The following is a 26,947-nucleotide window of genomic DNA, read 5'->3' as shown; positions in this document are numbered from 1 at the left end:
ATCAACTTCCACATTTGTGGGATTTTTCCCTTTTAGCTGCATCCCATAATGATAGTTTTAGTTAACTATGATGACCCTGGCTCTGAGGCATCTAAACAACAAACAGGTCTCACAGTGTAGACGTCCAGGTTCCGTCCCTCTAACACCACAGTGGTGCTCAGGCCCATCGGTACTAAAGCAGAACTCTGCAGCGAGGACACCAGGGGGCAGGAGCTGGGTCCAGGAGAGTCCTGCAGACGGAGTCATACAGACAGGGTCAGGCAGATGGACGGGTGGACAGACAGACAGACAGACAGACAGACAGGGGGAGACAGACAGACAGACAGACAGACAGACAGACAGACAGACAGACAGACAGACAGACAGACAGACAGACAGACAGTCTCACCCTCTGGTTCAGGATGATGTGCTGGTTGACACAGCTGTGGTTGTGAGTGCAGAGTTGATCCAGAGGACACCAGTTACACTCCCAGACACTGCTGACACAGGCCAGACACCTGGAACACACCACCATCATCATCATCATCATCATCATCATCATCATCATCATCATCATCATCATCATCATCATCATCATCATCATCATCATCGTGTACTTTGCTTGTATAAGGCTCATTATATTTCTGTTCTCTGCGGGGCTCTGAAGAGAGCTTCCATAGGACTTGGCGCTCCTTCATAGAGTTAGTGGCTGGGTAGTCTACACTCCCCTCCTCTTTTTCTTTTTTCTTTTTCCTCAACCATTTTCTATCATGTAAACTGTACGGCTGTATTTATTTTTTTTTCACAAATGATTGAATGACTAAATGAAAGATGTATAGGTTAACTGTGGTAATCTTATAAATTGCTTTCTTATTGTTTCTTATTATTATAAATTATTTTTATTTCGTTTTCTTGTTGTTGTTTTTTGTTTTTGTATGTTGTATTATTATTTTTTTGTCTGCGTGCTGTTTTATCTACTTTATTTCCCCCATTTTTGTAGTTTGTCATATAAGCGTCTTATGTGGGATAAAATAAAAATAAAAATATGAAACATATTTCTGTTCTTACTGGGAGCTCTGGTTGAGTCGGCTCACTGCTGCACAGTCAAAGAAGGTCATGTGACCTGTGGTGATGGTCACCTGACCGAACCTCAGAGACACGGGCAGGACCAGGTGATCTGGAAGCAGAGCAGGAAGCCTTGAGTCCCGATCGGCCCATATAGAAGCAAGAATGAATCTGTGTGAGCACGCTTGTGTCACTCACCGTTTCCTGAAGGCATGGGCGGGAGAAGCTCTGGTTCAGGTGATTGACAGGTGATGCTGGTTCCCGTGACAATGGCTGCCTGAGGTGGGAGGAGCCCGAAGACACAGGACAGAGACTCGGCCTCAGTGAGGGCGGGAAGCCGGATGACTGACAGCGTTACCTTGGAGACACAGAAACACACACACAGTCAGATGAGAGGCTTCACAGGTGCATCTAGACCCCAACAATCCCATTGGGTAAGGTCTGACTGACACCAGCCCTACAGTCCTTACCTGGGTCTGCTCATCTTTGCTCTGATTGGCCGGCTGCAGGCTCTGGACCGTCACACACTGATTGGTTGGTTCGAAGCTCCAGAGCCAGTGATTGGCCTGAGGGTGACGTTGACACTCGTGTTTACGGGTACATCTGGACAGAAGGAACACAGGCAGTCAGTCAGAAAGACAGACAGTCAGAGAGACAGGGAGACAGACAGGGAGACAGACAGAAGCAGACATACCTTCCCTCCAGAACACACCAGCCACAGTATGGATCTCTGATGGCGAGACAGGACTGACAGTCCCTCTGTCGCTCACATGACGACACGGGAACCTTTGACAGCTGAGAGGAAACAACAAGTCAGTTTGATCATCAGACAGACAGACGGACGGACGGACAGACAGACAGACAGACAGACAGACAGACAGACAGACAGACAGACAGACAGACAGACAGACAGACAGACAGACAGACAGACAGACAGACTCACTCTGCTGCTGGTTAAAACGTAAACGTGCTTCTGGCTCTCGTCCAATAGGAGGTCAGCACTGACGGCATTGCCTCTGTCCACTGACAGGCTGCCGTAACGATCACCTGACATGTCAGAACGCACCAACACCTGGAACACACACAGGTAACTTCAGTTATTAACAAGACCAGAACCAGATTCACCACACTCAATAGTAAACCTTTTATGTATTATGTCTTTATTTATTTTCAAACATAATAACACATATATATAACCACTGGGACTCAATACTCCTGCCCCAAACCACGCAGAACCCTAGTCCACCAAGACATGACAACAAAACAACAACACAAATAAATAAATATAAATAACAAACGAAATAAAAAAGGAACTTAAATACACGATAAAATAATAATACAAAAGAAAATAAAAAGGGGGGAATAAGTAGCCTATATACAAAACCAACTGTACACTTTATTTATGCACTACACATAAATTAGATAGTGGTCATTCACACTAACACACCAAACAGTAAACGTTTTTTTCCAAATGAACTGCAGAGGGCCACTTAAAGGTCATACCCAGGTGTTTGCCACCTCTTTCCAAGCAACTGCAATGACTCTTTTGGCCAACAGCAGGCCTATGCCTAAAAATAATCGATTCTTCTTTCTTATGAATAAACCCTTTGTTAAATCAAGTATGAATTGCTCTGTAGTAGCACCAAGCATCCAGCAGGTGGTGCTGTTTTACCACAACCACAGATTCCTCACATCTTGTATCATCTAAAAAAAGAGCCAGTGCTGCTGCTCCACTCCACACGCACAGTCACAGATCACATGACCACACCTGGATCATCACAGGTAGTCACACCTGACACTAGTATCTCTGCTGCTGGTCCAACCTCAGCTCACCAGCACCAGTCCAGGTGCACTGGTCTGACTCTGGATGCTGAAACTGGGCTTCAGAAGTGGGGCTAAAAATCACTAGGGTCCATCCTCTCCAACTTTACATGATTTGTGTTGAGACAAGGAGAAGAAACGAGATGTAAAGACTTGCTGAGTTGTTGATAGTAGGGGGAAGGTGAGGAGAGCCCACCACAGACACATCATAGGAGGAGGAGCTGCTTTGTTTCACATTACCACTGCGTTCACACATAGATGTGGGTAGAAATCTGTGGCTCTGTTGTTAAAGCTCTGATTGGTCAGTGTGTGAGCTGACAGATGGATCAGTGCTTTGGTCCTGTATCTGAGCTAGTCGCATCTCTGTGAGTGAACGAGTTCAGTTTATCTGAACTACAGAGCTGTTAACATCGGCTGCAGTTTAGTGCTGTTTGTGTGTGATTAAATATTAACAGGATGAATCAAAGCTCTGCTGTTTACCTCATTAACACACACACACACACACACACACACACACACACACACACACACACACACATACACAGTAAATTTTTCAGAAGTGTCCTGCTGGATCCCTACCCAGAGTGCACCAGGGGGACCAATAACCAATGAACAGCAAGAGTCTGAGCATGCTCCCCTGTGACCCCCCCTCCTCTCAATCCCCCCTCCCCCCGAGCTAAACGCCTGTTAGTCATCGCACTACAGGCGTTTGTTGTTTTGTTGATAAAGAGCCTCGGGCTACAAGCTGTTCACTGTGTGTGCATGTGTGTGTGAGATGTAAATGAGTTGTTTTGTCTAGCAGCGTGTTATTGTGTATTTCCGGCCTGGGAAGTGTTTTCTGGTGCAGTTACAAACAAACACAAACAAGAAACTTTAGGCCCAGAACCGTCACAGCTGTAATCTGCCCAGTACAAACCAGCCTGATCTGATCTGGGTTGGTCCCTGAACCACCTCTGTTCATGTTGTCACCTGGTACAGATGGAGTATACTGTGTTCATGTTGTCACCTGGTACAGATGGAGTATATACTGTGTTCATGCTGTCACCTGGTACAGATGGAGTATACTGTGTTCATGTTGTCACCTGGTACAGATGGAGTATTGTGTTGATGTTATCACCTGGTACAGATAGAGTATTGTGTTAATGTTGTCACCTGGTACAGATGGAGTATACTGTGTTCATGTTATCACCTGGTACAGATGGAGTATATACTGTGTTCATGTTGTCACCTGGTACAGATAGAGTATTGTGTTCATGTTGTCACCTGGTACAGATAGAGTATTGTGTTGATGTTATCACCTGGTACAGATAGAGTATTGTGTTAATGTTGTCACCTGGTACAGATGGAGTATACTGTGTTCATGTTATCACCTGGTACAGATGGAGTATATACTGTGTTCATGCTGTCACCTGGTACAGATGGAGTATACTGTGTTCATGTTGTCACCTGGTACAGATGGAGTATATACTTTGTATTCATGTTGTCACCTGGTACAGATGGAGTATATACTGTGTTCATGTTGTCACCTGGTACAGATGGAGTATATACTGTGTTCATGCTGTCACCTGCTACAGATGGAGTATATACTGTGTGTTCATGCTGTCACCTGGTACAGATAGAGTATTGTGTTAATGTTGTCACCTGGTACAGATGGAGTATATACACTGTGTTCATGCTGTCACCTGGTACAGATGGAGTATTGTGTTCATGCTGTCACCTGGTACAGATGGAGTATACTGTGTTCATGTTATCACCTGGTACAGATGGAGTATACTGTGTTCATGTTATCACCTGGTACAGATAGAGTATTGTGTTCATGCTGTCACCTGGTACAGATGGATTATATACTGTGTGTTCATGCTGTCACCTGGTACAGATGGAGTATATACTGTGTGTTCATGTTGTCACCTGGTACAGATGGAGCATATACTGTGTTCATGTTGTCACCTGGTACAGATGGAGTATATACTGTGTTCATGCTGTCACCTGGTACAGATGGAGTATATACTGTGTGTTCATGCTGTCACCTGGTACAGATGGAGTATATACTGTGTTCATGCTGTCACCTGGTACAGACGGAGTATTGTGTTCATGCTGTCACCTGGTACAGATGGAGTATACTGTGTTCATGTTATCACCTGGTACAGATAGAGTATTGTGTTCATGCTGTCACCTGGTAAAGATGGATTATATACTGTGTGTTCATGCTGTCACCTGGTACAGATGGAGTATATACTGTGTTCATGCTGTCACCTGGTACAGATGGAGTATATACTGTGTTCATGTTGTCACCTGGTACAGATGGAGTATATACTGTGTTCATGCTGTCACCTGGTACAGATGGAGTATATACTGTGTGTTCATGTTGTCACCTGGTACAGATGGAGTATATACTGTGTGTTCATGTTGTCACCTGGTACAGATGGAGTATATACTGTGTTCATGTTGTCACCTGGTACAGATAGAGTATATACTGTGTTCATGCTGTCACCTGGTACAGATGGAGTATATACTGTGTTCATGTTGTCACCTGGTACAGATGGAGTATATACTGTGTTCATGCTGTCACCTGGTACAGATGGAGTATATACTGTGTGTTCATGTTGTCACCTGGTACAGATGGAGTATATAAAGTGTGTTCATGTTATCACCTGGTACAGATGGAGTATATACTGTGTGTCCATGTTGTCACCTGGTACAGATGGAGCATATACTGTGTGTTCATGTTGTCACCTGGTACAGATGGAGTATATACTGTGTGTTCATGTTGTCACCTGGTACAGATGGAGTATATACTGTGTGTCCATGTTGTCACCTGGTACAGATGGAGTATATACTGTGTCCATGTTGTCACCTGGTACAGATGGAGTATATACTGTGTGTTCATGCTGTCACCTGGTACAGATGGAGTATATACTGTGTGTTCATGCTGTCACCTGGTACAGATGGAGCATATACTGTGTTCATGTTGTCACCTGGTAAAGATGGAGTATATACTGTGTTCATGCTGTCACCTGGCACAGATGGAGTATATACTGTGTGTTCATGCTGTCACCTGGTACAGATGGAGTATATACTGTGTTCATGCTGTCACCTGGTACAGATGGAGTATATACTGTGTTCATGTTGTCACCTGGTACAGATGGAGTATATACTGTGTTCATGCTGTCACCTGGTACAGATGGAGTATATACTGTGTGTTCATGTTGTCACCTGGTACAGATGGAGTATATACTGTGTGTTCATGTTGTCACCTGGTACAGATGGAGTATATACTGTGTTCATGTTGTCACCTGGTACAGATAGAGTATATACTGTGTTTATGCTGTCACCTGGTACAGATGGAGTATATACTGTGTTCATGTTGTCACCTGGTACAGATGGAGTATATACTGTGTTCATGCTGTCACCTGGTACAGATGGAGTATATACTGTGTGTTCATGTTGTCACCTGGTACAGATGGAGTATATAAAGTGTGTTCATGTTATCACCTGGTACAGATGGAGTATATGATGGAGTATATACTGTGTGTTCATGTTGTCACCTGGTACAGATGGAGTATATACTGTGTGTCCATGTTGTCACCTGGTACAGATGGAGTATATACTGTGTCCATGTTGTCACCTGGTACAGATGGAGTATATACTGTGTGTTCATGCTGTCACCTGGTACAGATGGAGTATATACTGTGTGTTCATGCTGTCACCTGGTACAGATGGAGCATTTACTGTGTTCATGTTGTCACCTGGTAAAGATGGAGTATATACTGTGTTCATGCTGTCACCTGGCACAGATGGAGTATATACTGTGTGTTCATGCTGTCACCTGGTACAGATGGAGTATATACTGTGTTCATGCTGTCACCTGGTACAGATGGAGTATATACTGTGTTCATGTTGTCACCTGGTACAGATGGAGTATATACTGTGTTCATGCTGTCACCTGGTACAGATGGAGTATATACTGTGTGTTCATGTTGTCACCTGGTACAGATGGAGTATATACTGTGTGTTCATGTTGTCACCTGGTACAGATGGAGCATATACTGTGTTCATGTTGTCACCTGGTACAGATGGAGTATATACTGTGTTCATGCTGTCACCTGGTACAGATGGAGTATATACTGTGTTCATGCTGTCACCTGGTACAGACGGAGTATTGTGTTCATGCTGTCACCTGGTACAGATGGAGTATACTGTGTTCATGTTATCACCTGGTACAGATAGAGTATTGTGTTCATGCTGTCACCTGGTACAGATGGATTATATACTGTGTGTTCATGCTGTCACCTGGTACAGATGGAGTATATACTGTGTTCATGCTGTCACCTGGTACAGATGGAGTATATACTGTGTTCATGTTGTCACCTGGTACAGATGGAGTATATACTGTGTTCATGCTGTCACCTGGTACAGATGGAGTATATACTGTGTGTTCATGTTGTCACCTGGTACAGATGGAGTATATACTGTGTGTTCATGTTGTCACCTGGTACAGATGGAGTATATACTGTGTTCATGTTGTCACCTGGTACAGATGGAGTATATACTGTGTTCATGTTGTCACCTGGTACAGATGGAGTATATACTGTGTTCATGCTGTCACCTGGTACAGATGGAGTATATACTGTGTGTTCATGTTGTCACCTGGTACAGATGGAGTATATACTGTGTGTTCATGTTATCACCTGGTACAGATGGAGTATATACTGTGTGTCCATGTTGTCACCTGGTACAGATGGAGCATATACTGTGTGTTCATGTTGTCACCTGGTACAGATGGAGTATATACTGTGTGTTCATGTTGTCACCTGGTACAGATGGAGTATATACTGTGTGTCCATGTTGTCACCTGGTACAGATGGAGTATATACTGTGTCCATGTTGTCACCTGGTACAGATGGAGTATATACTGTGTGTTCATGCTGTCACCTGGTACAGATGGAGTATATACTGTGTGTTCATGCTGTCACCTGGTACAGATGGAGCATATACTGTGTTCATGTTGTCACCTGGTAAAGATGGAGTATATACTGTGTTCATGCTGTCACCTGGCACAGATGGAGTATATACTGTGTGTTCATGCTGTCACCTGGCACAGATGGAGTATTGTGTTCATGCTGTCACCTGGTACAGATAGAGTATTGTGTTCATGCTGTCACCTGGTACAGATGGAGTATATACTGTGTGTTCATGTTGTCACCTGGTACAGATGGAGTATATACTGTGTATTCATGTTGTCACCTGGTACAGATGGAGTATATACTGTGTATTCATGCTGTCACCTGGTACAGATGGAGTATATACTGTGTTCATGCTGTCACCTGGTACAGATGGAGTATACTGTGTATTCATGTTGTCACCTGGTACAGATGGAGTATTGTGTTCATGTCGTCACCTGGTACAGATGGAGTATACTGTGTTCATGTTGTCACCTGGTACAGATGGAGTATTGTGTTCATGTTGTCACCTGGTACAGATGGAGTATATACTGTGTTCATGCTGTCACCTGGTACAGATAGAGTATTGTGTTCATGTTGTCACCTGGTACAGATGGAGTATACTGTGTTCATGTTGTCACCTGGTACAGATGGAGTATTGTGTTCATGTTGTCACCTGGTACAGATGGAGTATATACTGTGTGTTCATGTTGTCACCTGGTACAGATGGAGTATATACTGTGTTCATGTTGTCACCTGGTACAGATGGAGTATATACTGTGTTCATGTTGTCACCTGGTACAGATGGAGTATATACTGTGTTCATGCTGTCACCTGGTACAGATGGAGTATATACTGTGTGTTCATGTTGTCACCTGGTACAGATGGAGTATATACTGTGTTCATGTTATCACCTGGTACAGATGGAGTATATACTGTGTGTCCATGTTGTCACCTGGTACAGATGGAGCATATACTGTGTGTTCATGTTGTCACCTGGTACAGATGGAGTATATACTGTGTGTTCATGTTGTCACCTGGTACAGATGGAGTATATACTGTGTGTCCATGTTGTCACCTGGTACAGATGGAGTATATACTGTGTCCATGTTGTCACCTGGTACAGATGGAGTATATACTGTGTGTTCATGCTGTCACCTGGTACAGATGGAGTATATACTGTGTGTTCATGCTGTCACCTGGTACAGATGGAGCATATACTGTGTTCATGTTGTCACCTGGTACAGATGGAGTATATACTGTGTGTTCATGTTGTCACCTGGTACAGATGGAGTATATACTGTGTATTCATGTTGTCACCTGGTACTCTAGGCGTACAGATGGAGTATTGTGTTCATGTTGTCACCTGGTACAGATGGAGTATACTGTGTTCATGTTGTCATCTGGTACAGATGGAGTATATACTGTGTGTTCATGTTGTCACCTGGTACAGATGGAGTATATACTGTGTTCATGCTGTCACCTGGTACAGATAGAGTATTGTGTTCATGTTGTCACCTGGTACAGATGGAGTATACTGTGTTCATGTTGTCACCTGGTACAGATGGAGTATTGTGTTCATGTTGTCACCTGGTACAGATGGAGTATACTGTGTTCATGTTGTCACCTGGTACAGATGGAGTATATACTGTGTGTTCATGTTGTCACCTGGTACAGATGGAGTATATACTGTGTTCATGCTGTCACCTGGTACAGATAGAGTATTGTGTTCATGCTGTCACCTGGTACAGATGGAGTATATACTGTGTATTCATGTTGTCACCTGGTACAGATGGAGTATATACTGTGTATTCATGTTGTTACCTTGTGCAGGTGTCCCTCTCTGTCTCCCAGGAAGGTGATGGTGTGTCCTGCCTCTGTTGCCGTGGTGACAGCGGTCAGCTGGGTAGTGGACTCAAAGGTGGGTTTGGCCTGCAGTGGCACAGCGCTGGCAATTGGGTTGGGGGTGTGTTCTCCCCCACAGGGATACTCAGAGAGAGAGACCTTACAGATAAACACAGAAAGACAGAGAGATTCAGTGACTGTCTCTTAAAACAGAACAAACATGAAACAGCAACTGTGACGCCCCCTGGCAGCGGGGGGAAGTAATTATACCATTTGAACCTATGTAGCAGCGTAGCACTGTATGTGACTCCAGTGGTCCAACAGCTCTTCTAGCCCTGTACATTTATCTTGTGTCCCCTGTGGAGGGATTTTGAAATCCCCCATTCATTTGAACTAAAAGTCCCAGAGCAGACTCCCGGACCATCTCTGGGTGGATTCTGGCACAGTGTCCACTCTGAGGACTGCGGCAGCACCATGTCAGCTGAGCATGGTCTGTGGCTCTGCTCTCTCCCCTCAAGCATTGTTCACAAACTTCTGAATAAAGGTGTAAAGTTACTACAGATGAGTCCATTCACCTGTAATACTGATTTTATCCACTCAACGACACAGAGAGACTGCAGTTAATCCATGTGTGTGAGTGTGTGTGTGATTATATCTGGGTCAGATCAGTCCTACCAGCTGTGTGTATCTCTCTGTGTTTGAGTGACAGCTGTCTCATGATAAATCCAGCTGCTGAAGATAACAGCTTTAATCCGCATGCACACACACACACACACACATACACACGCCATCCAAACCAGCATCTAATCTGTGATGTCATCAGTCAGACCAGAGTATTTCTGATCAACTGTCAGACTCCACACAGACCTCTGGTGATGTTGGATTTGTTCAGGTGAAGATGCCAGTAACAGTGCACTGCAAAAACTCAAAAACTTATATTTAGAATATAGAATATTTGTCTTATTTCCAGTCAAAACAAATGTCATTATACTTAAAATAAGACTCATCACATAAAAAGTAGCTTGTTTTTACACACTTTTTACTTCTTTCAAGCATATTTTCACTTAAAATAATCTGATAGTGGGGCAAGTTTTTCTTTCTTATTACAAGCACAAACTTATTTCAAGTGAAAATTAGTTTGAAACAAGTGAAAATTATCTAAAAACAAGTTAAAGCAGAAGTAAGCGATCCGGTCGTTTTGGCTAATGCTGCGTTCCAGGCAGGCTTTTGAAACCGTAAATTACAGCTTCAAGTCACAACTTACGACTTTGTAGCGTTTCAGGGCAGGCAACCCACTCGTGTTTTTCCGACCTGTTTTACCTGTGAAAGTCACTATAACGGCCACTCGTAACTTCCGACCCGTGAACTCGTACCAGATCGAACTGGTACGACTTCACAGGTCGGAAAAACACGAGTTACGAGTTTCATTGAACGCACCATAACAGTCCTCGTCCCTACGTCACCACATTCACGGCGTCCCTTGGCTGCACACACAGCCCTGCATGCCGTTCTCTCTCCTCATTGGATAAAAACTGTAGGATACGATAAATGTTTTCTCCTCGACTCAGAGCAGAGCAGAGTGACTGACAGACCCGTGTTTCGGTCCAAACACTCTATGTAAGTGATTGCTGTCGGAAGATATAACTATTTAAGACTTATATTAACACAAATATATCACTTACTTCTGCTTTAAGTTTTAGGTGATGAGTCTTATTTTAAATGGAAAGAGATTAGTTTTGACTATAAATGAGACATTTTGACAAGAAATAAGACAAATATTCTTGGAAAGATTTTGAGTTTTTGCAGTGTGACAGTGAATGAAGCTTTGTCTCCACCACTCTGTCCTCCACACTTGTCAACCTCCCTACATAAACAACTCGCCACTTCCTGTTCTGATACTGGATGTAAACAACAAGCTGCACAGTGATGCTATTCAGTCACCTGATTCCCATGAGATGTTCTCAGATAGCACAGACCAAGTATGAGGGTCACGTGTAAACTGCCTGCAAACCAGAACATCACTGACAGCAGAGGAGGTTACTTGTGAGCACCTGTAATCATGTTCAACCCGGGTTAAACATGATAGCAGTTGTATGGCTATGGCCGGTGCGTGTGCAATGGTCTAGCATATGCAGTTATTATGTGCAAACGTTTATGACCGGTATGCGTGAAATAATGGAGGTATAGTTACTATGTGTGAATGTTTATGGCCGGTTCGTGTGCAATAATCAGTCAGGGTGCAATCATGTAATACCTGCAGTGTTTGAATGAGATCGGCAACAAAAACGTGAATATAGATAGAATATAAATAGTGGTTCTAATATGTGGATAATATACCATGTCGTACTTTAATCTGATGCGCTATCTGATGCAATACACCTGGCACTTTAAACTGATGTGCACTTTTGGGCACCGTGCAATACAACTTGGTACCCATGCACTCCTGCACTATAGCACTTGTCACTTTGGCCCAGCACTTTTGCACTTTATCTCTCAGAAAATCTTTTGGTCCCCCTACCGACGGAAGTGTTGTAAAAATGTCAATGTTTTATCTCGTTATAGTTGTTTTGTTATGTCCTTGTTGTCTGCATTGTTATGTCGTTTATAATACTATGTTTTTCTGTCACTGTACTGTTTTTATGTTTTGGGACTCCGGATGGAAATTAGCACTGCTGCTATAATCCGGCTCATTTACATGTTTTTATATGTTCATTAATGTGCACTGTCCCACCCAAATAAACAAATAAAGTAAAGTAAAGTAATGAGACGTTGTAATGTGTTTACCTTTGGTAGTTTGAGACACTTTGAAGACACAGCGTATTCTATGTAGGCTTCTTCTTGTCCACTGCTGCCTCGTCCTCCCTCTGTGTAACACACCTCCTGGGCCTGGCGCAGCATGGCGTCCAGCCTCTCCATCTCGAAAACGCACAGCGCCGATCGACCCGTCGCAACAGGAGTGGACGCCTGCCCCACTGCCATGACAACAAACAAGGCCGGTTCCCCAGAGTGGTTTCCTAACCACGCCCCCTGGGCCAGGTTGTACCCACCGCGGCACAGCAGCGGCACTTCCACATATGAGTAGAAACTGCGGTCAGAGGTGCAGAGGCGGGAGGCGTAGGTCCGGTACTCCTTCTTGTGCCACATATCCCGCCTCGAAAACAGGAAGTAGACGTGTTCGCCGTGGGCCACAGCTTTCACAAAGTGATTGTTGTATTCCGAGTAACTTCCTACAACAAGTTTTCCCAGGTCCTCCTCCTGAGAGAACGCCCGGCGAGGTGGGACCACTGGGAACAGCCGCCGCGTCGTGATTGGTGGGATGTCACCGGGACCTTTACTGGTGTAGCCTCGACCGACCAGCATCAGACGCATCACGCCACTGACGTCCTGTTTGTTCTCTATAGTTATTACAACGGCTACAGTGGAGACCCGGGGGTCGTTGGCGGCGACATACTGAGTGTCGACGGGGTTAGAGGTCTGATAGATGAGCTGAGAGATGTTGGACAGACTCCTGCAGACAGAGACACACACTCAGTGGACCCCGGCCAGTACACAGTTCATGATTTCACTAGCTGTCAGGCTCCTGAAATGAACTTACGGTAACACTTTACTTGACGCCTATCTCTATAACGCATTATAACCATACTTATAATGAGTTATAATGCAGTTATAACACTGTATAACTATAATTATAAACACTCATAAATGATCATAATGCTTTATAACAATAATCATAACACACTATAAAGCATTTTATCATATTGACTGACTGACTTATAAGGTCAGTTATTATAATACATTTGAATTGTTAGTAACTCGCTGACAATGCCAACGTCGATAATGCATTATAAATATAGTTATAATGTGTTAGAATTGGCTTGTGAACGTGTAGAACTATCATTATAAATACTCATAAATTATAATAATGCTTTATAACAATAAGAATAACACATCATAGAGAATGTAAGGTTAAGTATTATAATAGAGTTATAATGCTCTATGATGTGTTATGCTTATTGTTATAAACCCTTATGATAATTTATGAGTGTTTATAATGACAGGTATACACGTTCACAAGCCAATTATAACACATTATAGCTATATTTATAATGCGTTATCGATGTGTTATGTGTGTTATGATTATTGTTATAAAGCATTATGATCATTTATGAGTGTTTATAACTATAGTTATACAGTGTTATAACTGCATTATAACTCATTATAAGTATGGTTATAATGCGCTATAGAGATAGGAATCAAAAACAGTGTTACCGAACTTACCTTTTATCACAGATGCCCTGATAGAGTGAACCACAGACAATCAAACTCCCTGGCTCCGCCCCCTGCCCCGCCTCCATCAGCAGCAGCTTGTTGTGGTTATGTGTGGACGTGGCTGAGGGACAGTCCTGGGGGACAATGGGAGGCAGACAGTCTGGGGAGTCCAGGTGAGGGCCGGTTGTGACATGTGACATCACCTCCAGATCAGACGTTAACTGGTACAGGTGATCCACCCCGCCCACGTACAGACGCCCCGTCCCCGGGTCCAGCAGTAAGTGAGAGAGCGGAGCGCCGTGGAGCTCCACCCATCGCACCGACGGGTCGGAGCTCGGAATGACATCAGCAGAGAAGGGGGGAGGTGGGAGGAGGAGGAGGAAGAGGAGTGACAGGGGGATGGAGGAGGCCAACATGGCAGCTCCTCTTTACCTGTAACAGATGGGTGAGAGAGAGAAACAGACAGAGAGACATTAAACATACTGAAGAAAAACACAGAGAAATGGTGAATATCATTTGAACGTAGTTGGCAAATAACTGGCTAAATGTCGGCAGTGTTGGCTAAATGTCGGCATGGCATTGCCTAACTGTTGGCTGAATGTCAGCAGAGTGTTGGCTGAATGTGGAAGAGTAGTGGCTCAGTGTTGGCAGAGTGTTGGCTAGCTGTTGGCATAGTGTCAGCGAAGTGTTGGCTAAATGTCGGCAGAGCATTGGCTAAACGCTGGTAGAGTTTTGGCTAAACGTGGAAGAGTGTCAGCAAAGTGTCGGCTAGATTTTGGCAGAGTGTCGGCTAAATGTCGGCAGAGTGTGTCAGTTTTACACTGACAGATGAAGAGTAGCTCCTGTTCAGAGACACACTGCAGTGATAGAGCTCATCAGGTCCTCCAGCTCCGGCTAATCCACGTCAGACTGAGACTGCCTCAGAACAGAGACTCTTCAGAAACTGACCTGTGATCTGAGCTGCATTTTAAATCCACAGAGGGATTTGTTCTTGACTTCACCTTCAGCCTACCAAGACACTGATGTCTGACTGAACACTGAGTTCTGCTGTTTCAGAGCAGAGCTGAACCGTAACATCAGAGATTAAAGGAACATGAATGTGTTTCACAGCCTGAACTATCAAATATAAAATATGTAAATACACCTGAGCAGGTGAAGCGGAGCCCTGCAGACGTTCAGGCTGTTCCTCTCTCAACTTATTAATAAAATATTTTGCAGCTTCACACTTCTCATCTGACGGTCAAACTGTAATTGCCTGTGGTAACGTCACCATGGCAACACACCCGCATCCACAGCAACGCAGGGAAACGACTCAAACCTCCAGTGGCTTGGTTGCTTTGTATGACAGACTGGAGTTTTAAACTGGTTTCACTCTGAAGGCAGTTTTCTGTCAGCTCCACCAAACAGCTGCAGATTAGATCCTTTACACACTTGAAACATTTACAGGTTAACTGCAGGTAAATCCACACATGAACATGGAGAACGTGGAGAGGCAGCGAGCTCTAGGCCACTGTGCAAACTGGTACAACACATCAGTCACATCTCATCCCCCTGATTCCATCGGTGATTGCGTGTTTTCAAAACTAACTGTGGCTGCGTTCACCTTTTCATCCCTGAGCAGTGTAATTGCTGTGATTCAGGTGTAACAGCACCTGGACAGGTGACAGGTGTGTCTGCAGTGTGTGGGCTCTGGAAGATAGAAAACGGAGGAAAACTGAATAAAATTAGAGGGTTCCCCACTTCACATCAGAGCCAATCAGAGTCCGTGCCAATAAATACCTCTGACTACTGCAGAGTCATGTGACCTGGGTGTGAATGCTGATGTTTCCTTTTCCACTGCTGGTAAAACCTTAATGTGAGCAGGTCTTGGCTGGTTTTTGACCAGTGTTAAGGGTCTTTACTCAGACGCTGCTGCTCAGAGCTCAGAGCTTCCATTTTCTCCTAAATCTTTACGTTTCATGTATTAGTTAGACAATTTTTAAAGCAACTACAAATAACTTCTAACTGGATATGCAAAAGTCTCTGGTTTCTGCTGATGTCTCTTTTTGACCTACAACAGCAGATGAGGCCATCGGTGGGAAGATAAGCTATTTCTAAATAGTGTAACTCTACACCTTCAGGAGGCAGTGGTCGGGTCGGTCCACCGGATGAAGCGATTTACGGCACTCAGACCGGAGACGGCACACTTCAGCCAGATAAGCGTCTTTACGACAACGCGCTAGAGCCCCTCGGAATTGCGGTCTTCATTTCAGCAAAACACTACTGCTTTTGTCCACAGGGGTTACCAAAATCAGCACAAAATGAAAGTTCTTTCTAGTTGCTTTAAAGGGATAGTTCAACATTTTGGCAAATTGGCCCATTGCCATAATTGCTATAGTCATAGCAGTAGGTTCGTTACCTTTAATTGTAGGTGTAAGCTATTTTTAGTACAGCGGAGCGCAGCAGCAGGCTGCTCAGAGCTACGCTATGGAGGCTAAGGGAATTTCTTGGTTTCCCTCATTAAACTCATCAAATACAAAATCCCAAAACTCCACAGCGCTTTTGTAGACAAGTTGTGAGCTGCACAACCACCACGCTATGAGATAATGATGGAACGATACGAAACGGAGCCGTTTTCGAGGTAAATTCATACAAAACCGCTGATGCGCGTTGCGTTCAGGGACAGTTTTTCAGCAAGCAGTCTCCGTATTTACCCTGTATTTACCTCGAAAACGGCTCCGTTTCGTATCGTTCCGTCATTATCTCATAGCGTGGTGGTTGTGCAGGTCACAACTTGTCTACAAAAGCGCTGTGGAGTTTTGGGATGTTGAATTTGATGAGTTTAATGAGGGAAACCAAGAAATTCCCTTAGCCTCCATAGCGTAGCTCTAAGCAGCCAGCTGCTGCGCTCCGCCGTACTGAAAATAGCTTACACCTACAATTAATGGTAATGAACCTACTGCTATGACTATAGCGATTATGGCAATGGGCCAATTTGCCAAAATGTTGAACTATCCCTTTAACTACACTGGAAATCCATTGCATGAATTATGTTAAAGGGATAGTTCAACATTTTGGCAAATTAGCCCATTGCCATAATCCCTATAGTTTTAGCCTCCGTAGCGTAGCTCTGAGCAGCTCATGGCTCTGCTCCACTGTTCTAAAAATAACTTGCACTGACAATTAAAGGTAACGAACCCACTGCTATGACTATAGAGATTATGGCAATGGGCCAATTTGCCAAAATGTTTAACTATTCCTTTAAATTGGCTGGGCGCTTCACTTCCCCTTTAAGCTGAAACTAAAACCTTGAGTCAAATACAGAATAAATCCAAAATTGAATTTATGATCTACAGCGGATGTGGTCAGGTGTGATCTGCTGCACCTGTGACCACACCCAGATATTAGACTATTACTATTAAAAAAGACATTCAGGACTCGAGGGTACCGCATGAATCTTTCAGAACAGACTCTTCATCTTTTATTTATTCTGTCAACCTCTATGTTCATTAGAGATGAAATGGTCAGTTGATCAGTAAGTTCAGTGACAAAATATTGATTTTAATACAGAGTAGTGTCTGCCTGATTTTGTAAATGTTTAAACTTCATCTCGTCTGTGGTTAATTATTTTACCAGTGATGATTTCATCATGTTCTTTATCATAGTCGATGTTATGTTACTAATGTTCCACCTGAGACAAACCACCACACCTGTTTGACCCCATGACCTGGGGCCATGCCACCTAAGGATGAACATTTCGTGTCATTATTGGTGATGTGTACAGCCTGTCAGGACCTCACTCTGAGATGTTCCCCCCATACAAAACGCTATTCATCACTCCCTCTCTCCTGTTTGAGTCATGCTCGCTCAACCCTCCCTCACCCCTGCTGTGTGTTGGTTCAGAATGAAATTTCCCAGTGTTTAACTTGCCCCAGTGCATGCTGGGAAACACCAAAAGAGGCCTCAGGACACACACACACACACACAGGCCCCCCCATCAGGCTGAAGGAGGAAGTTATTACCATACAGACAGTGTGAGGATGTTCAGTATTACCATGGAAATGTTGAAGCATGTGTGTGCGTGTTTGTGTATGTGTGTTGGGGGATAGAGAGAGGTTCATCTATAATTCATGTAGCTGAACGGAGAGAGAGAGAGAGAGAGAGAGAGAGTTGTTGCTTGTCAGAAAGTAAAATGAGAGAATTAAAGTTGGAAGAGAGAGAGAGAGAGTCTGGAGAAGGACAGAGGGACGAGCGAGGGGTAAAGATGGGGTGAAGAGAGAGAGAATGGTAGAGATGACAGAGAAGTGGGGGATGTCTGGAGGCCATGGAGTGTTCAAGTGAAAAATAAGGAAAAAGACTGAGACGGAAAATACATTTGTGTTTGATCTGTCACCTGTCTGCCTGTATGTCTTCTGTCCTTGTCCCAGTTCACATGCAGCTAAGAAAATGGAATAACTGAGGAAACGTGTCCTCCTCCCCAACACCAGGTGGCGATATGCGTCGTTTCAGTGGGTTAATACGGAACCTTTTAGCCAGACGGCAAACCAGCCTTTTCAAACAACAGCAAGATGGTTAATTGTACAGCTTTGTTCATCTCGTAAGTAATGTGTGCGTTACTTATTGTGCAGATATGGTGCACGCTATCCCTCGTAACGCTACAACAATAGCTTCTGCGACCGGCTTTCTTGGATGTTTTTGTTCCGGGGTCTCCTGCAGTTATGTAAATGTACTTATTTTGTCATCTACCGGTCCTCTGTCTTTATGGACTTTTTATGTTAATTGTTGTATTGTTTTGGGGACTACGGATGTAATTTAGCATTAATGCTAAATCCGGTGTATTTACAGTGAGTACTTATGCACTCACTGTCCATTAATATGCACTGTCCCGATTAAATAAACAAATAAAGTAAAGTAAAGGATTAAGGCAATAATTATTTTTTTTTTCAAGCATCATACTGTATGTCTCTCTCTCTCTGTCTTTCTTTCAGATCCACAGGAGTCTGAGATGGCTGAGACACCCTCTGTGTGTGTGTGTGTGTGTGTGTGTGTGTGTGTGTGTGTGTGTGTGTGTGTGTGTGTGTGTGTGTGTGTGTGTGTGTGTGTGTGTCCATATTTACTGACTATGATAACATAGCATTGATCATACATGGATTATTGGCCTCTGTCAGATGAGAGGCCAGGTGTAAGAGGGTGTTAGCAGGTCTAAAAGGGTGTTAACAGGTGTTAGCAGGTGTAAGAGGGTGTTAGCAGGTGTTAGCAGGTGTTCATGGGTGTTAGTAGCCTATGTGTTAGTGGGTGTTTGCAGGTCTTTGGACAACGTCTTGAGTTGTGGTTTGAAAGTCCACATCTGCTGCTCAGAGCATCAGAGAATTCAGCTGCAGCTTCATTGGGGACACGACTGGACAGATGAGAGTTTGCATGGTCATGTGATCAGAGTTCAGATTCAGAACCAGGTCTGAGCCAGGGCATGACTGCATGTGTCACTTCCTGTTTCACGCCTGTCAGTGCACAAAAAACACTCTGGAACCTCTTTGAGACCTTTCCTCTAGAAACCCACTAAAGACACCTGGAGCTTCTCAATGTCTGAATGTCCTCAGGCACCTGTGGAACCCCCTCAAACCTTAGAATCTCTCACACTGTGACCTCCATAATGGTGCATTCACACCGGACCTTTTATTTTTGTCGCTGTCGCTCGTATGGCTCCTTCACCATCGCCATTGATGGCGTCATGCCCACTGCCATGTCTCTCTGTATACAACGGTACAATCGCTGGTATTACCAGCGATTTTTCACCTGAGCAAATAATCGCACAGTCGCCCGTTTGCATTGACTTAATATGTAAACTCGTCACCAGCGACAAAAATAAAAGTCTGGTGTGAAAGGACCTTAGGATCCTCATCAGTAATGTGGAACATTTTCAGTTCCTGTACCTTCCAACCTCCTAGACCCCATTAAAGATCTTTGGAACATCCCCAAGGAGCTCTGGTGTCTCTTCGAGGACCAGTACGATCCAAAATATCTGGAAGTCCTATTGCAACCTATTTGAGGTTCGACCCCTGGCAGCTCCTCAAGGAAAGCTGAACCACCGAAACCACTTCCCAGACCACTAGAACCTCCTCTGGTGCCTCCTCACAGACCAGACCACTGTTAGACCTGTAGGATCCTAACGCTACTCAGCAACTCCCCAAATAAAGTAACCAGAATCTTAATTAACACTTCCCTCTGATTGGCTTTTAGGTGTGTGTGTGTGTGTGTGTGTGTGTGTGTGTGTGTGTGTGTGTGTGTGTGTGTGTGTGTTACAATCCTCAAGGTTGGGTTAACGCGCAGGTAACCATGGTAATGGGACAGAAGCTGCAGGTGTGTCTGCAGTGACACATTCAGCAGTTTACTTTAGTAAACACTGCAGTTTATACTTCATTCCTCTTTTGTTCCCATCAACTCTCCCCCTTTCTCCCTCTCTCTCTTTTAATTTTCTCACTGAACAACCCCTTGCTTGCCCCCCCCCCTCCCCTCACTCCTCCTCTCTCTGTATGTAAATGAAGGACAGGCTGCTTTCAACACGTCGAGGTGATGATTACAGGCTGCCTTACCTCAGGCGCACACACACACACACACACACACACACACACACACACACACACACACAGACACACACACACACACACACACACACACACACACACACACACACACACACACACACACACACACACACACACACCACCTCCACCCCCATATTATCTCTGTGGTTTGCTGCTGACTCTCACACTCACTCTTCAAAGAGATGGCACAATCCAACACACACAGCTGTGTGTGTGTGTGTGTGTGTGTGTGTGTGTGTAGTTACATTTCCTCTCTTTGTTTCCTCTCCCTCACTCTCTGGGACTCTCCCTCAGTGTGTGTGTGTGTGTGTGTGTGTGTGTGTGTGTGTTCAGTTTGTCCTACTTTCTCTCTGCTGAGGAGCCTCGGAGCCAGGCATCTACAGACTGACCTCAGCACAGCCAGTCCACTTCAAACCAGGACCAGGACTGAACCTGCCTGACTCCACTGGGTGTGGTTTTCTGCTGCAACCAACATGAACCAACAATGTTCATCACCACATCACAAAAACATCTGAGAAGAAGAATAAGACATGTGGACACCGGCAATTAAACATGACAAAGCCCCGCCCACTGTGGCCATCCCACCCTCAGACACAGGCCAATCATCATCATCTTGTGTCACACTGGAGACGTGATAGAGAGGAGCTTTCTACACCATCACTGTGATTAGACAGGATTCAAACATATGTTTTCATTACCCAATGACTGTCAGTCTTGTGTCAGCTTTCTGCTACCATCTCTTGTGTTAGGGTCAGTTTTGACCCGAATCTTAAATCAGCTGTAAAACACACTAAAAACATTTATTTTCATCCAATTAGATTTCCATCTCTTGGTTACATCGTTAGGCTTCCTTATCCATGATAATGTTGATGAGTTTGCATGTTCTCCCCCTGTCTGCGTGGGTTTCCTCCGGGTGCTCCGGTTTCCCCCGGGTGCTCCGGTTTCCCCCACCACTAAAAACATGTCGGCTAGGTTAATCCTCCAGTCAGTGCCCCTGACCAAAGGCACTGGCTCATAATCTGGAGTTGGTCCCTGGGCGCTGCACCGCGGCTGCCCACTGCTCCTCAGGGATGGGTTAAATGCAGAGACAGAATTTCACTGTACTAGCTGTATATGTGACTAATAAAGTACCTTTACCTTTACCTTTTTGGTGTGGACCCCTAGGCCTTTTTTGTCAGTATACCCCTCGTCTTCCTCTTGTTAGCTTTCTGCTACCATCCCTTGTGTTAGGGTCGGTTATGACCTGTGTCTTAAAGGTACATTGTGTAGGAATTACTCCTATCTAGCATTGCGGTTGTATATCGCAAGCAACTCAATCATATTTTTCATGCTGCATTCACATGAAATTGGGCAGACGGCAGACGGACGACAGCCGCTGCACATAACGGCATAAACAAGCCTTTATTGGCGCTTTTCCACTAGCGCGACAGCACGGCACAGCCCGCTTTTTCTGCTTTTCCACTAGCCCCTGGTACCAGGTACTATTTTAGTACCGCCTCAGCCCAGGTTCCAAGCGAGCCAAAGCGATACTAAAACATGATGTGACTGATTTGACAGAGCGTCGTCACTGGAAGAGTGCAAGCGCTACGTCCGACATGAGAATGAAAAGCGGAGATTTCAAAAACAGAGCAGCAACAGCGCCCACTGATCTGTATCGAGACTGTTGTTATTCCTTCACCCGAGTTAAATGATGCTGTGTGTAAAACAACGCTGTGGTCCGTTAACGAGGTGCAGACCAGTGAGTTTGGAGCTGACGAGCGGATCGAAAAAAGAGAGACGGATAACGCGGCCCCGCGATCGCCTCCACGAGGACCCCGTCCCCGCCGAGGAGGAACTAGAGAACTCAGCTGTAGTGGAACTGGCTTTCTCTCCACTTCTGTGACTAAAATAACATCTGGTTTGTTACCGACGGCCGTCTGCCAAACTGCAGGTGAATGCAGCTGAGTTTCCGTGGTTTCCTACCGTCACACTGCCACTGAAGGTAAAAACATGGCGACACCACATGGCAGCCAGCACCGAGCTTACCCGCTCCATGTAGATATGAATGATATGAACGGCTAATTCAGAGCTGAAAGGAACACTTCAGTTTGTTGATGGGGGGATTACTGATTAATGAAAAATATACTTTTGAACCAAATAATCGATTTTCCTAAATAGATAACAGGAGTAGTTACACAATGTCCCTTTAAATCAGCTGTAAAACACACTAAAAACATTTTCTTTTTAATCCAATTTGTTTTTCTTCTCATGTTAGGCTTCCTCATCAATTAAAATATTGGTTTTAATACTTTTGGTGTGGGCCCCTGGGCCTTTTTTGTCAGTATATCCATTGTCTTCAATGTAACCTTCCTCTTGTCAGCTTTCTGCTACTGTACCATCTCTTGTGTTAGGGTCGGTTTTGACCAGAGTCTTAAATCAGGCGTAAAACACACTAAAAACTATTATTTATCATCCCATTTGTTTCTCATCTCTTGGTTAAGTTGTTAGGCTTCTCTATCCATGAAAAGGTTGGTTTTGCACTTCTGATTTCAGTTTGAACTCTCATTATTGTTATTATCGTTGTAACCGGGTCAAAACCGACCCTAACACCACAAATGTCATCATTTTAACCAGAGCATTTGCACAAGTTTTATTTTGTTTAAATATAAAGTCAAAAAGCCTTGATGCAATAAACAAATCTATGTGGTACTTTTATACATTAAAAACCTAAAAACGGGTCAGTGGCGACCCTAACACAAGAGGAAGGTTAACAACCACAGAGAGGTGTCAGCGGCACATAGACCACCTTTAGATTTAGTCAAGTGTCAGACGCCTTTAACTACGGAGACAAGTGAGGGACATGACTGAAGCTTTAGTGCAGAAGGAGACCCACAGTACTACATGTATACAATAAGTGAAGGAGAGAGATGAGAAGATGAGCAGAGATAGACAGAGAAGACATAGGTGGATGGACAGAGACAAACAGAGAACGGAAGAGAAGCAGAGGAGGGAAAGACAGAGATGATTAGAGCTACACAGGGTTAGACAGAGACACAGAGGTGAGCAGAGACAGACAGAAAGACATGAGAAGAGATAGCATAGATAAACAGAGACAGACAGACAGACAGATAGAGAGACAGAAATAGACAGAGATGAGAAGATAGAGATAGAGCGGTGCAGAGATATACAGGGATGTCCCGCTTTCCTGGTTCCACAGGGACAACAGCACTCGGAGCCACATAGCGTCAGTACAACAGCAGTATTACAACAGTACTACATCAGTAACCCATGAGTACCACAGCACTACTTCATCTGTACTTCATGAGCACGTCTGCTGGCTCTGCTCCTTTGTTTGTTTCTGTTTGCCTTTTTCTTAGTTTCCGTCTTTGTCTTCAGTTCACCTTCAGGATGTCGTCTGCTCAGATTTATTATTATTCTCACACACACACACACACACACACACACACACACACACACACACACACACACACACACACACACACTCCTGGTGAGATCATGAATATTTTTTGGTGCTCAAAGAAACAAGGATGGTTTGATATCAGAGTGTGGATGACAGCTGTGATACATACACACACACACACACACGAGCGCACGCACACACACACACACACACAGTATTCCCAGTGGGATGAATGTTGTCAGTGGTAGTCAGAAAATAAAAAAGTCATTTCCCAAAAATGTGTGTTTTTTTCTTCTTTTGTGTGAGTCAGAGGGCTGACTGTACACACACCTTCATCATCGCCATCAACAACGCTGTCCCAACAGGAAGTCAATTTGTTGTCGTGGAGACGCAGCATGCTGCTGTAGGGACACAATGAGCTGTTTAGACACAAAGAGCTCGTTACATCCCAGCAGATTTGAAAGTTAAGTGTTGCCTTCAGTGTCACATCGCTGTCCTCCATCTTTGATTCCACAGCAACACACAGTTTGAAGACCACCACCACCACCACCACCATCATCATCATCATCATCATCATCATCATCACTGAAGAGTCCAAACCTTCCCACGAGTCTAGACCTGTCTATTTCCAGACTGAAGCAGAATTACAGACAACGTAGTGTCAACTGCTCCTCATCCTCTGGGACCAGGGTCATTCACTCTTGAGTGAGGCCACCCGAGATTCAAGATTCAAGACAACATTATTAATCCCTCGAGGGCAACTCCGTTTGGCAGCTTGCACCTCATGTACTCATAACACAAAACACATGAAAACAGAGAAAGAAAGTAAAGAAAAAGTTCTCACCCGTGTGCTAAATCTGCTAGCTCTAATAATATGTTACATGTATTAATTCCAATAAATACTTCATTAGAAGTGCAATCTCTAAATGATAAATCAAATACAAAGAAGTACACAGGTGAGGCCACGCCCACTGTCTTTGTTCAGCTCATTCGTACCTCCTGGTCTGGTCCCTCTGAGAGCTCGTCCACACAGATACAGGTTTCAGTGAATCCGCATGAGTTTTTTTTATCGTTCCAATGTTTCGTCCAGAGGGAAACAGTGTTTTCGGCGGGGGGGGCAGATATTTCTTGAAACAAGCGGTGGCGGCGAATATCACTACTTTTTTTTTTTTTAATACGTTAGTTTAGGCGGCAGCTCTTTGTTGTTAAGGCGGCCGCCTTACCCCTTGGTCGCACTGCACGCGGAAGCTGCGCGCGCGCACTGCACGTGGCTTCTCGCACTGGGAGCGTACTTCTTCTCCTCTCTCCGCGCCCGTCAGACATCGACTGCAGTCGCCCATACTCGTATTCACTCGGTTTTCCACACACACACACTCATTTTAAACATGTGTGTGTGTCTCGTGTGCAGATGCAACGGTCAAATAGATGGACAAGCAATCATCATTTTATTTATTTTATTTTGAAAATTGACTGGATTCTCTCGTCTTTTCTGTGCCCGACTTCCTGTCTGGTATGATCTGGTCTACCTAGCTTGACAGACGGCGCTCTCGGTGCTCGCGGCTCGCTACTAAGCTCGCTGCTAAGCGCAGCGCCCTGGAGCGGAGGCAGTTTCAGATCGGCGCACATGTTAACCGGTCTGCCTGGTCGCACATCTCACGCTGTGCAGCGCAGTGCGCGCGCCTGCAGCGCTTCAGATCGGTTCAGTTCTATTTTTCACGCGAGCCGAGAGCGCCGTCTGTCAAGCTGGATAGACCAGATTGTACCAGACAGGAAGTCGGGCACAGAAAAGGCGAGAGAATCCGGTCAATTTTCAAAATAAAATAATTAAATGATGATTAACCAAGTTGTTGCTTGTCCATCTATACATATTTGACCGTTGCGTCTGCATATGAGACACACACACACACATGTTTAAAATGACGTGTGTGTGGAAAACCGAGTGAATACGAGTATGGGCGACTGCAGTCGATGTCTGACTGGCGCGGAGAGAGGAGGAGAAGTACGCTCCCAGTGCGACCACCCAAGCGCCCGAGAAGCCGCGCGCAGTGCGCGCGCACAGTTTCCGCGTGCAGTGCGACCAAGGGGTTAACAGGAAAGCGCTGCGGGAAACCCTGAAAACAAACAAGAACAAGATCATTTTGGCTGATGCTCCGTTTCTGTGTGGACAAGGCCTGAGCCTGCAGGAGCGACAGACTATGGTGGCTGGGAGGTGCAAATCAACATTACAAAATGTGACAAAGTTTGAGACAAATTTACATTTTAGAAAATTTGTCATATACTGTAAAAAAAAAAATTACATTACCATAACACAATTTATAGGAACCTAAACAAATTTACATTTCAGAAAACAAAGACACGAAACACTTTTACAAACACCAAGACACATTTACAAGTGGTGAAACACTTTTACAAGTCCCGAAACAAATTTACATCAACCGAAAAGGGAATGTCCCAACTCCGGGGTTGAATCGGAATTGATAACGGGAGCGGCCACTACGAGTTGTTGGTGTCGTTAAATGCCAAAGAAGAAGAGCTGTTGTTGTCATTGATGGTTCATGGTGACCCAAGATGGACAGTGATCGGTGCCATCACCGTCACCGGTACCGTTGCTGTCGACAACAACGGCTAGGCTACTGGCAACGGCGTCGGTGCCCGTAGCCGAGCTGTCGCCGTTGCTGGTACCAGTAATGACAGCGGTGATGGCACCAATCGCTGTCCATCTTGGGTCACCATGAACTCCATCAACAACAACAACAACTATATTGGCCGCTCCTGTTATCACTTCCGGTTCAACCCCGAGTTGGGACATTTCCTTTCTGGTTGATGTTACTTTTTAAATTTGTCTCAGTGTTTGTCAAAGTGTTTTGGATTTTGTAAGGTTGGTTTGCACCTCACCATGATAACACATACAGACTGATGTGTGTGGTAGTCACAACATGACCACAACTCTAGTGAACATGAGTGAAAAACCTCCTGGAGCCTCAAAGAACAACAGTTCTGAAGAGTTCAGGTTCTGGAGTGAACCAGTTTGCTGAGTCGCTGAGACT

General features: G+C 44.6%; 1 protein-coding gene across 3 annotated transcripts in view; it reads right to left on the bottom strand.

The window, feature by feature from the left end:
• The window catches only part of plxnb3 (plexin B3), an 84,374-nt gene that overhangs the window by 24,593 nt on the left and 32,834 nt on the right, over window positions 1–26,947 (bottom strand). For all 3 annotated transcript variants that reach the window (XM_085780780.1, XM_085780782.1, XM_085780781.1), the window contains 10 exons: window positions 13,929–14,351; window positions 12,435–13,158; window positions 9,630–9,809; window positions 1,988–2,116; window positions 1,739–1,839; window positions 1,515–1,647; window positions 1,243–1,402; window positions 1,048–1,156; window positions 389–497; window positions 114–230 (listed from right to left, as the gene is read on the bottom strand). In XM_085780780.1, coding sequence (XP_085636906.1) covers window positions 114–230; window positions 389–497; window positions 1,048–1,156; window positions 1,243–1,402; window positions 1,515–1,647; window positions 1,739–1,839; window positions 1,988–2,116; window positions 9,630–9,809; window positions 12,435–13,158; window positions 13,929–14,335 — 2,169 coding nt within the window. In that variant the 5' untranslated portion in view covers window positions 14,336–14,351. The remainder of the gene's footprint in view (window positions 1–113; window positions 231–388; window positions 498–1,047; window positions 1,157–1,242; window positions 1,403–1,514; window positions 1,648–1,738; window positions 1,840–1,987; window positions 2,117–9,629; window positions 9,810–12,434; window positions 13,159–13,928; window positions 14,352–26,947) is intronic.

The sequence above is a fragment of the Trachurus japonicus genome, chromosome 7 (genome assembly GCF_045865225.1).
Source record: "Trachurus japonicus isolate A0001 chromosome 7, Traja_1.0".
Classification (NCBI taxonomy): Eukaryota; Metazoa; Chordata; class Actinopteri; order Carangiformes; family Carangidae; genus Trachurus; species Trachurus japonicus.
This window is presented reverse-complemented; position numbering and strand designations above follow the sequence as displayed.